Source organism: Silurus meridionalis, chromosome 15 (genome assembly GCF_014805685.1).
Source record: "Silurus meridionalis isolate SWU-2019-XX chromosome 15, ASM1480568v1, whole genome shotgun sequence".
NCBI classification, from domain to species: domain Eukaryota; kingdom Metazoa; phylum Chordata; class Actinopteri; order Siluriformes; family Siluridae; genus Silurus; species Silurus meridionalis.
Genome location: NC_060898.1, coordinates 20,812,865 through 20,824,234, shown reverse-complemented (window position 1 = coordinate 20,824,234; position 11,370 = coordinate 20,812,865). Strand labels below are relative to the sequence as shown.

Sequence of the window (11,370 nt, the reverse complement as noted above, 5' to 3'; positions counted from 1 at the left end):
GTGAGGGTGGTGAAGGACATGGATAAGAAAAGTGTGACCGCAGTGAAGTGTGCAGTAGGAACGACAGACTGGTTCAAGGTGGAGGTTGGACTGCATCAAAGATCGGCTATAAGCCCTTTCCTGTTTGCAGTGGTGATGGACAGGTTGACGGAAGAGGTCAGACAGGAGTCTCCGTGGACTATAATATTTGTGGATGATATTGTTATTTGTGGTGAGAGTAGGGAGCAGGTTGAGAAGAGCCTGGAGAGGTAAAGGTACACACTGGAGAGAAGGGGAATGAAAGTCAGTAGGAGTAAGACAGAGTACATGTGTGTGAATGAGAGGGAGGGCAGTGGAGTGGTGCGGTTGCAGGGAGAAGAGGTGGAGAAGGTGGAGGAGTTCAGGTATCTGGGCTCAAAAGTGCAAAGTAATGAAGAGTTTGTTAAGGAAGTGAAGAAAAGTGTGCAGGCAGGGTGGAGTGGGTGGAGAAGAGTGAGAGCAGGAGTGATTTGTGATAGAAGAGTATCTGTGAGAGTGAAAGGGAAAGTTTATAGGAATGTGGTGAGACCTGCGATGTTGTACGGTTTAGAGACAGTGGCATTGAGTAAAAGACAGGAGGCGAAGCTGAAGGTAGCAGAGCTGAAGATGTTGAGGTTTTCGTTGGAAAGTAGGACGTTTTGGGATGGTTTGGACATGTGCAGAGGAGGGACATGGGGTATATCAGTAGGAAAATGCTGAGGATGGAGCCACCAGGAAGGAGGAAAAGAGGAAGGCCCAGAATGAGGTTCATGGATGTGGTGAAGAAAGACATGCAGGTAGTTGGTAGAGACAGATGATCCGCTGTGTACCCCTAAAAAAGATTTTCATTGAAAAAATTACATTACAAATAAACTTCTCAATTACAGTAATGCGACTAAATATAATTTATTACTTTCCACCTCTGCAAGGAAAAGTTTGTTTCTAGTTGGTTAACATTTATTGAAGAAATGTTCAGATGTGTTTCATGATGGTTAGTGAGTTTTCTGCCATTTTGCATTCTGCAATTTGTTTTTTTGCTTTCTGAACTTCAGAATAGAGCAGAAATAGATGAGGGATTGACTGTTTATAGCTACTATAACATAAGTGATAACACAAACTTCTCCCTTAGTTGTTCCCCAACTATAAACTGATGTATAAACAGATAACAAATAGATGATGACGTGTTAATTTGCACACAAGAACAAACTTTTTTTTTAAAACCCACATCTGTATGTTATAAAAAAAAATTAATAAAGGAGATCAGGAAGTGAAGGAACAACCTAAGGAGTTTATGACATTAAATCAGATGAGGATTTCACAGGAATTGTACTCATATGAGAAGAGTCATATTTAGGTTTTTGTATTGGATGTACTGGATTTAATTGGCAGCCTGCTGGGTTATTGTAATTCTCATTCTCTTTTGTTGCCAAGATGTATTTGAGTGATTTCTTTTGTAACTGCTTGAGGAGACTAGTTCTTTTTCCTCCCTTGCAAATGTCTCAATCCTGTGCTTTAGGCTGTTGTAATAATTATCGCTTGTCATATATACAATGTAGGGCTGATTATTCTACTTGTAAAGCTGGGGCTTCTCTAGCCCTCCAAACCAGCCAGACTCATAAATCTTGAAGATCTGCTTCGAGCTTTCTGCACATGGGACTCACTCTCTGATGCTGTGCATGGTTCCTTCATCACTACCTGCAGTGGATATTCCCACCTGGACAGTATTGAAGTAAATGTAATTCATTACTGTACTTAAGTAACTTTTTAACGTATCTGTGCTTTACTGAAGTATTTTTATTTGGGGAGACTTTTACAGTAACTTCACTACATTTCAGAGTCAAATATCTTTTTAATCAACTACATTTTGCAAAATCAGTGGTTTCTTTTTATTTATTAGCAGATAAAAACGTAACTGTTCAAACACGCAGCAAAACCACCAATCAGGATCGAGTGCGCGGCCTGTTTTTAACTTGTTTTGATTGGTGCCTACTTATCACCAACATACAGTTCAGCATCAGTTCAACAGCAAGCAGAACATTTAAAGAGAAATAAATGATGAATGAAACTCCAGACTTTTAATCACTAAACCTCTGTTTCACTTCTGCGCAAAGTCTCGAATCAAGCATCAAAATCTGCATTATGCACACATCCGGCAATTAAAACCGTCCGTGTGGAAACATAGCAAAGGTTCCATTTGGTGTTCTGATAATTTACGTAATTTACAATGGCATAATTTGGCAAAAAACTTTTACAAGAATATTTTGTCTTCATGCTCTATGTTGAGTTTGGTACTAATAATAAACATAAATTTGCATAAAGCATTAATATTTGTCCATGCACATGTTAATTAGAGTATTAAAAACTTTTAGTATTAATTTAAAGTATTAATTTATGGTCCATTTAGAACAGAGAAAAATGTGCAAATAAGTTGTGACTAATCACAAATTAACTCATGACAATCATGTGATTAATCGTGATTAAATGTTTGAATCGATTGACAGCCTTAATTAGATTTAATCTCATTATCCAATAAGAGTTCCCTTTGCGCTCGTTCCGCTCGAGATTCCATCCTCGTGTTGTCTTGAGGAGTTTTTTCTTGCTTATTACCTAATAAGGCAGTACCCCAAGAAGTCATTGTAATAGTCTGCGTAATACAGTCGCTGATGCAGTCACTTTTAACACACCAAACCCCTCTGGTGGGTGCAGTGACAAAAAACGTATCATAATTGGATTTTTCTATAATTTCATATTCATATAAATTCATAAGTACAAAACATCAGGAAGAACAAAATGCACAAATTTTAGCGATTTACCTCCTGCATTAAATAAGAAATAACAGAATATGGTCATAATATAATACAAACTGTATAAATTAATATATAATCAATGCCCGGTTGGTGTGCTATGGCCCAGTTTCTTTATAACAAGATGGTCTGGGACTCATAATTATACTTTTAACAGGGGAATTTGTACATGCAAATGTATTTGGACACTGACATCAGATGTCTATGGACATGTCGTTTCCCTTCACTTGAACTAGGTCCATTAAGAAATGGTTGACATGGCTAGGAGTGGAAGATCTTAGTGGCCTCCTTGCCCTACATCAATACCTGACATTATTAACTGCTGAATCTCCACAACAAGTTTCCATAATCCAGTGAAAAATCTTCTCAGAAGAGCAGAGGTTATTATACCAGCAAATTGGGATTGAATGTGGAATGGCATGTTACCAATCATGTCACCATACCAATCTTATGCCATTATGTCTAAGCATTTCAGATGCTTAGAGATTCATCCACACATTTTTCCAAGGAGGATACTTATTCTTCTTGTGTGTTTTTTTCTTTCAAAAACTCACACACAGCTTGTTGCAGCTCAAGGGACCTAACAATGCTACAAATAACCAGATTTAATTCGCTGGAAACATCGCACCCAATTCATTATTATCCAGTACCAGGAAAATGTCTAACTTCTGTCAATAATTTTCCAAGGCTCATTAACACTCAGAACACTCAGAAATCAAGGTCAATACACAGTCATAGAGGATCAGAAAACCAGAAAGCTCAGCTCTGAAATTTGACAGCTCATTATCCTGGACCCAGGTTTACCCGATGATTGAGAGAAAGTGTTTCATGATTAGAAAGAGAGGATCCTGTTTTTGAGTGGCTGCACCACACACTGCTGTTTAATCCGATTACTGTAGCACAACCCTCGGTCATCCTCCCCAGCCTGACCTCGTTCTGTCTCTCTCAGGAAAAGCGGAGTACACATGCCCTCATGTCAGACTTTCCGCCTGTTCCCAGCACTTTATTCCTTCAATGCATGCGAAACCAACTGCCTCTTCTTTCTCTCATATTGTTTCCAATGCTAAATTTACTGTCTGCCTTTTTTTCAGGGTACGAGCTACAAAAAAGCAGCCATGCCAAAGCATTTGTTAAGCCTATGCTTTAGATTCTGTGTAGGATTTGGCATTCAAAGAGGAAACTCTTCATTTAAGGGGCCAATTTGAACAGCAGGTGGTGACGATTTCATAAGTCTCACAGATTTTCTGGCAAGAAAGTCTCAGTTCAATAGTTTTTTTCAAAAATATTGTTGATTATAAGCACAGTATAGAGTACACTAGTGAAAAGAAGGTTGATGTTATAAAAGTACTCATTTATGTTTCACTGAAGAACCTTCTGATTGATGGATAGGATTTTGTCAAAGGATCATTGGGAAGAATTATTATTAAAGCTTATAATGGATGAATCCCACAGCATGTTATTTCAAGCTCTTTATAGTGAATCTATAAAGGTTCCTTTTTCTAGGTTCCTTTTTAGGTTGGTTATTTTTTTGCCATTTTTACTTTACCCCTGGAATATTTTCACAGCTTTTTCTAAATCCATCCAGTCTCTGAACCTTTACAGATAGTCTGGGTCATGTGGAGGAAACGTTGGAAGCTTTCAGTGCTAATTATGTACTTTCATTTGCTTTTATAATGTTCTATGAAGAAGATGTATGCTTATGCTTACAGTATAATATATATATTATTCAACAACTGAACCGCAGCTGAATACAAACTAATTGCTCAGACTTTCATTCATTTATTCCCGAGTTTAAAAATGATAATTCAAACAGTTCACAAATACAATTTTAGCATACGATCAGCTTCATCTTCAACATTCAGTGAGTGGATGTTGCCTAAGTCATCCCGGAAGAGTCCAGTTTGGGTTAACCGTTCCGACTCAGAGGACGAGTCGAACCCAATCCATGCCAACAGAAAGTCTGCCGGTATTCCTTTCATTTACCACACATAAATAATCATACACAGTTACTCTTTAAAAAAAGACAGTACAAATGAAATGCTTTTTTTTTTTTGCCTATACAAAAAAATTGTGTGTGTGTGTACCCGTTTTATCCAGATTTTGACAGACCTTGTGATACATCTTTAATGCTTATACTCGCTAAGACTCATGAAAAGAAGCTTTTATGATGAGCTACAGGTTCTGGAGTTCAAAAGAAAAGCAACAACAAAAAAGACAGAAATGTGGGATGGGTGCGTCGAGAATATGTGGCATCTATGAGGACTTGTTTTCCATGTTATTTTAGAATTCACATTTGTCACATGACATTACATCCATATCATTTTATACATATGGACTTAATAGACACTTTAAATTTTAAAACCAGTCATTGCACCCTTTTGAAGGTAACACAGGCAGAGAAAAATTGTGCTATCCGCCCTCTTCTGCATACCCTGGCTGGTGTCGTTTTGATTGACAGAGCAGAGAATGTCATCTCGCCCATACTTTTAGTGCAACTAGCACCGTTTTCAGGCATAGGCAAATAAGGTGCCACCAGCTGGGGGGCACCAGTGAGTGACCCTTGCCCCGCTGCTGCCCTTGCCCATTTAAATGATCTACCTGTCTTTCTGCTTAATTTTAATATACTGTATATGTTTACATGGTTGCATTTCTTCAATTTTGCAATAATTATTAAATGAGATTAACCTTTTTTATGAAAGTTTGCGAATGATTTATATTCTGTAGGGGTGGAGGGACAGTGCACGTAGGATGTTTTGGGGACAAACTGAGAGAAGCCTGATTGAGATGGTTTGGACATGTGCAGAGGAGGGACATAGGGTAGGAGAATGCTGAGAATGGAGCCACCAGGAAGGAGGAAAAGAGGAAGACCAAGGAGGAGGTTTATGGATGTGGTGAAGGAAGACATGCAGGTAGTGTGGTTGAAAGAGGCAGATGTAGAGGACAGGGGGGTATGGAGATGGATGATCCGCTGTGGTGACCCCTAATGGGAGCAGCCGAAAGAAGAAGAAGAAGAAGAAGAAGAAGGGGGTGGAGCATTGTGGTGAAAAGGCTGAGACATGGGTGGGGTGGGGGGCAATTGAAAAAAAAGACTAGAAATGGCCCTGAGTGCAACCAAATTTGTGCTTCCTCCTGGTTCCCAGACGTCTGTGGCATCTTCAGGACTTTCAATCCAATGATGATAACAAGAACACTATTCGGTGGCACCACTTTGACAACAAAAATTGACACATTAGACACTAAAAACACTATGGTTTTCTATCAAATCCTTCCTTGTCAGAAAACCATTGAGGTAGACTAACGTCGGTAAAAGCGTTAACTGTGGTTGTTAGAAAAAGGGTTTTTTTATATCTTTTTTTTTTTAACATCTGTTGTTAGGACGCTTTCATTCCTACGAAACCGCACGAAAGAGAAAAGCAAACATTTCATTAGTGCTAGTCAAAATCTGCAAGCTCAGTGAAATAACTTGAAAGTTTTCTTCAATTGGTTTGCTTTGTAGTTTTCGTGTCTATCAAACAAAAAGAATTTGCATCCAGCTTTTTTATTTACATAAATAACACAAAAATCCTATACACCAAATAATCACCCAAACTGAGAGACATAGACGGCCATTGTTTACCGAATCGTATCTAGCTTATTAGGTGCAAAAATATTCAAGGTATAAAGTCTGTATTTCTTTCCTCACAACAGAAAATCCAATTCATCCCCATGTCCATATCATCATGTTTTTTTGCTTCTTTTTTTTTTGCTTGAACAAGTCTGCACAAAATGAACTGAAAAGCAAAGTATATATTCGAACTCGGTTTGTTTGGATCAAAATCCATGATGAACTGTTTCATTTCAACATGAGAGCGTGAATAATGTGTTTCTGCAGTTCTTTTTTAAAGATGTTTGGCTGGAACTGTCAAATTCCCTCCTACAGCTGCATTCACAGCAAAAATGCAAATCATTTGTGTCCATCTAACTCTTACATAAACACTGTAGATCCAGAACTGGAGACTTTACTGTGTATCAGTATACAGTAGCTTGGGAACTCAGCATCCTTATCTAGACATGTGAACAGAGAAAAGTATGGGCACACCAAACACACACAAACCAAACACACTCTCGCACACAGTTGCATTCAGTCTCCTGATGGAGCAGCAGGTAAAAGTGTCAAAGATCAAAATGAATCTAGATTCTGGCTCTCACTGGATTGTGGCACATGATCTTTTTGAAGGCCCTCCTGAAGTCCCGGTTAAATATGGTGTAGATAATAGGGTTCACTGAGCTGTTACAGTAACCGATCCAGAAGAAGATGTTGAAGAGGGTGTCAGGGATGGTGCAGCTCTCCCTGCACACCGCATGAAGGCTGTAGGTGAAGAAAAACGGAAACCAGCAAAGCACAAAGAGTCCCATGACCACAGCCAGCACGAAGGTAAACCGCTTCTCGCGCATCTGAGCCAGCTTGGCTTTGGACAAGGATCTCTGTCGGACACGACTCACCGACTCCTCGTCGCACGCCTCCGACGCGCGACCGTCGAGCTGGGCACGCGCGCACACACACGCGACTTCCACTTTGCCACCTTTGGCGGAGCGCGCGTTCGAGACGCAGCTCTCCTCCAGATCGATTGCGTCCAGTTCGCCTTGGTGCTGCTCTTTGGAGCCGCAGACACTCGGACTCGTGGCTTCGGATCTTCCTTTGCGCACAAACCCGGTCTCGGAGAGCGAGGGCTGGCGCGCCATGCTGGCTTTGGCTACGAACACGGTGGCGGCTCTTTGCTTGGCCACTCTGTAGATTTTGCAGTACACGGACACCATGATGAGTCCCGGTGCGAAGAAAGACACGGCGCACGAAGCCAGAATGTACCACGTTTCGTTGTTAAGCAGGCACTCGAGTTCGTCGTGCTTGGTCATGAGCAGCGGCGGGAACGAGATGACGGCTGAGATGAGCCACACGGCGGCGATCATGGCCTTGACGCGCCGCGGCGTGCGCTTTAGGTTATAGCTCACGGCGCTCGTCACCGACCAGTAGCGGTCCAGGCTGATGGCGCACAGGTGCATGATCGACGAGGTGCAGAAGAGCACGTCGAGCGCCAGGTAGAGCGCGCACCACGTGCTGCCGAAGTACCAGTAGCCCATCACCTCGTTGGCGAGCGAGAACGGGATGACCAGCGTGGCCACCAGGATGTCCGCCGACGCCAGCGACACCAGGAAGAGGTTCTGCGGGGCGCGCAGCGCGCGGCTCGTAAACACGGCCACCACTACGAGCACATTCCCCACGATGGTCACAAGGATGATCACGGCCACCACCAGGATGATAAAGGCGGCCGCGTAGCGCGAGTGCGGCGCAAGCCTGGGCGCGCTCGTGCCGTTCGCCGAGGAGTTGCCGCTCGCCTCCGCTATATCCATTCTTGGTGCAGACGCTCGGAGTCACCCATTGCGTCCATCAGAGCCTGTTCGCTCCGTTCACTTTTATTCCAAACTAGGCAATGGGTCGATGTTCCACAGTTTGCACCGGATTGTCGAACGCGGAATCGTTTCTCTCGTCTGCGTCGTCACTTGCGCTCTGTGTCCATCCATGCCCAGGCATTCTGACCCTGAGTGCAAACAATAATCCTGGTTATACAAAATATTCTTTCAGTTCTTACCGGGGGGGGAAACAAGTCTGCAGCTGGTTGGAATGATCCTGTGCCTTGCGTTACGCATAACCAGTGTGGGAGTGTTGGAGCTGGCATGTCACTTCAGGTTATGCGCTTTCAAGTGCGCACAGAAAGCGAGAGAGAGAGAGAGAGAGAGAGAGAGAGAGAGAGAGAGAGAGAGAGAGAGAGAGAGAGAGAGAGAATGGGGCGGAAGCAAATAGAAGATTTAATTTCACACTTTTTGTGAACAAAAAACTCGAAGAATCGACGTTCTGTTCAGTTGCAACCCATATATCAGGCTACGTGCTCTTGCACGAGTGCACCAGCTTTTTTTAAAATGCAAATTGGCTACAATAGACTCTGTTCCGTTTCAGTGCATTATGTCACCATGTCATAAGCATTTTGGAGACGAGGCGCTTCTGCATCTCCACTCAGTGCTGCGCTCCCCGAGGACGCTGCACAACATCAGGAAGTAATGAAACGTTTCTCTGAGACATTTCACAAACAACTCATTTCGAATCGAGCTGATCTCCGACCTATTTTGCGAATCAGCTTGATGAATTTCCTTGTGCGTAAAGCAAATCGCATTACCTGCCATCAGGTCCTCCAAAGCGCATTGCAATGTCTGTGTGTTTTCAATCATCATTATTATTTCCCTTATAGAATATTCAGCGCACTTAGTGGAGAGATTCGTCTCAGAAATACCTAAATGTAGCTTTTTTCCTCTCTTTGGGGTGTTACAGCTTGAGTACACTTAGTACAAATATCTTTAAAAGTAGCATGTAAAAAAAAATATATCAAATTAAAAATTTTCAAAGAAATGCCACATGCATTTGATGTGGCCAAAAATATGCAGATTTAAATTGGTTTTCTTTCATTTTAACCCCAAAAGGTGGCGCAGCTGCAGGTTTGTATTCATTCACACAGGAGCCACACCTAATTACATCTGTACATCTGTTCATCCCCAATATGAAGACTCTTTGAAGACTTCAGGTCTACAAAGCCTTAATCTGCTGTAGCATTACAATTTCACTTTTATTGTATCTCACAGGGTTTTAATCCAGCAGAAGGAAAACACTCCTGTGCACAAAGCAAGCTCCATTAACACATCGTTTTTCAAGGTTGGAGAAGAATTTGAGTGTCCCGCACAGAGCCCTGACCTTAACCCCATTTGGATACCATTGGGATGAATCAAAACTGTACCCCAGACCTCTTTATCAGTGTGTCTGTTGAATTGCTTGATCACAAATCCCACCAGGCACATTACAAAAGTCTAGCATAAGCCCTCCCCAGATGAGTTGATCTTACCATACAATAAAGCGTGGGTGTGATAGTCAGGTGTTCTCAAACGTTTGGTCATGTACATTCACGAAAACACATATCCTGTACTTTTAAAAATCAGTAACACATTCTATTTGTAAGCAGCTGATCTGATGTTCGAATTTTTTAATAAACCTTTTTATTACTATTTATTGAAATGTTTAATTCTTCTCAATACATTTTAAATGACATCATTTTCTAGCCTTACATTAAATGTCCATAGGTTATACAATTTTTAGGCATATTTTGTACAATTCTAGTGCAGGAGTAATTGACAATTTGTTTTTGACAAATTGACAAATGTTTTTCGTTATGGGAAACGATACAAAAAAAGAAGAAGAAGAAAAAGAAGAAGAAGAAGAAGAAGAAGAAGAAGAAGAAAAGAAACAGTAGTCATAAATAAGCCTAAAATGTAATAATAATGCTACATAACCTCAATGAGAGCACGCAGAACACACTGACCTGACTGCTTTGGATTGACTACAGGCTGCAGTAGCTCAACTGTGGTGAGCAGAAAGGCATCGCAGAATGAACAACACCTCATCCATGCAGGTGGAGAAGCTAAAACAGCAGAAGATAAAATGCAGATTCAAGGCTGTCGGTCAAGAGCAGGAATCTGTGCTACACTGGGCACAGACTGACCAAAAGCTAGACAGGTGAAGACTGGAAAAAGTCAAAGCAATAGTTTTAAGGACAATTGATATAGACATGTAAAGGCTTAAAAGTGTGTTTTTCTCAAGTGCATTTCAGTGCATTTCACCAAGAACGGAATATTCATTCAAAAATCCGAGCTGTCTAGCTCCATCTCTTTTTATATTAAATAATAGAAAAGAAGATCCATGTGAATTACAATCGAGTCCTTACATCACTCTGCATCAGAATGAGAATCAGAATTAGCTTTACTGGCGAAGTACGCCTTGAGCATGCAATAAATGTGTTTAGAGTGTGAATTTAACACACAGAGACTGCCGAGCAATGCAGGACTAAACAAGGCATGGACTAATACAAACTTAATTACAAATAACACTACAAAATGACCGAGCATCGAAGACACTACAAATTGGGCTGGGTCAGAAAGTGACATAATGCAGTGATTGACAAGATGGATAAAGAAGCATATTGCACATGATTTTGCAAGAAATAAACTAAAATAATCATAAATCCTCAAAACATAACTTTTTTTCTTTCGGCTTCTCCCATTAGGGGTCGCCACAGCGGACCATCCGCATGTTTGATTTGGCACATGTTTTTACGCTGGATGCCCTTCCTAATGCAACCCTCCCCATTTATCCGGGCTTGGGACCAGCACTAAGGCTTCTGCAACCCTAATGGCTGGGGTTGGTTCCCTGACCGGGGATCATTCCCTTGGTTCCCTGGACCCGGGCCACAGTGGTGAGAGCGCCGCATCCTAACCATTAGACCACCAGGGAAGACCAAAGGCCTATTATAAGTAAAAGGTTTTTCCCAGAAGTAATATTCATTATGAGTTCTAATGAGTGCGAGGTACAAGCTGATGGAATTGTGTTTTGGAGTATTTTTTGGTAAGTGTTTGCGGCAGGAGCCAATGATTTCATAGCGGGTTCTGTGAAGAGCCGGTGGAGATTGTTGAGCTCGCTCGCTGTGTTAAAGAA

At 41.5% G+C, this 11,370-nt stretch overlaps 1 protein-coding gene across 1 annotated transcript; it reads right to left on the bottom strand.

The window, feature by feature from the left end:
- Positions 1-5,838: 5,838 nt before the first annotated feature.
- On the bottom strand, positions 5,839-8,539 carry adra2db (adrenergic, alpha-2D-, receptor b). The gene has a single exon (XM_046868016.1). The coding sequence runs from the start codon at positions 8,187-8,189 to the stop codon at positions 6,972-6,974; it is 1,218 nt and encodes a 405-aa protein (XP_046723972.1). The 5' UTR covers positions 8,190-8,539; the 3' UTR covers positions 5,839-6,971.
- Between the last annotated feature and the right edge of the window lie 2,831 nt (positions 8,540-11,370).

Bases quoted from the DNA above. Each gene is read 5' to 3' on its own strand.
- adra2db (XM_046868016.1), bottom strand. From the start codon at position 8,189: ATGGATATAGCGGAGGCGAGCGGCAACTCCTCGGCGAACGGCACGAGC.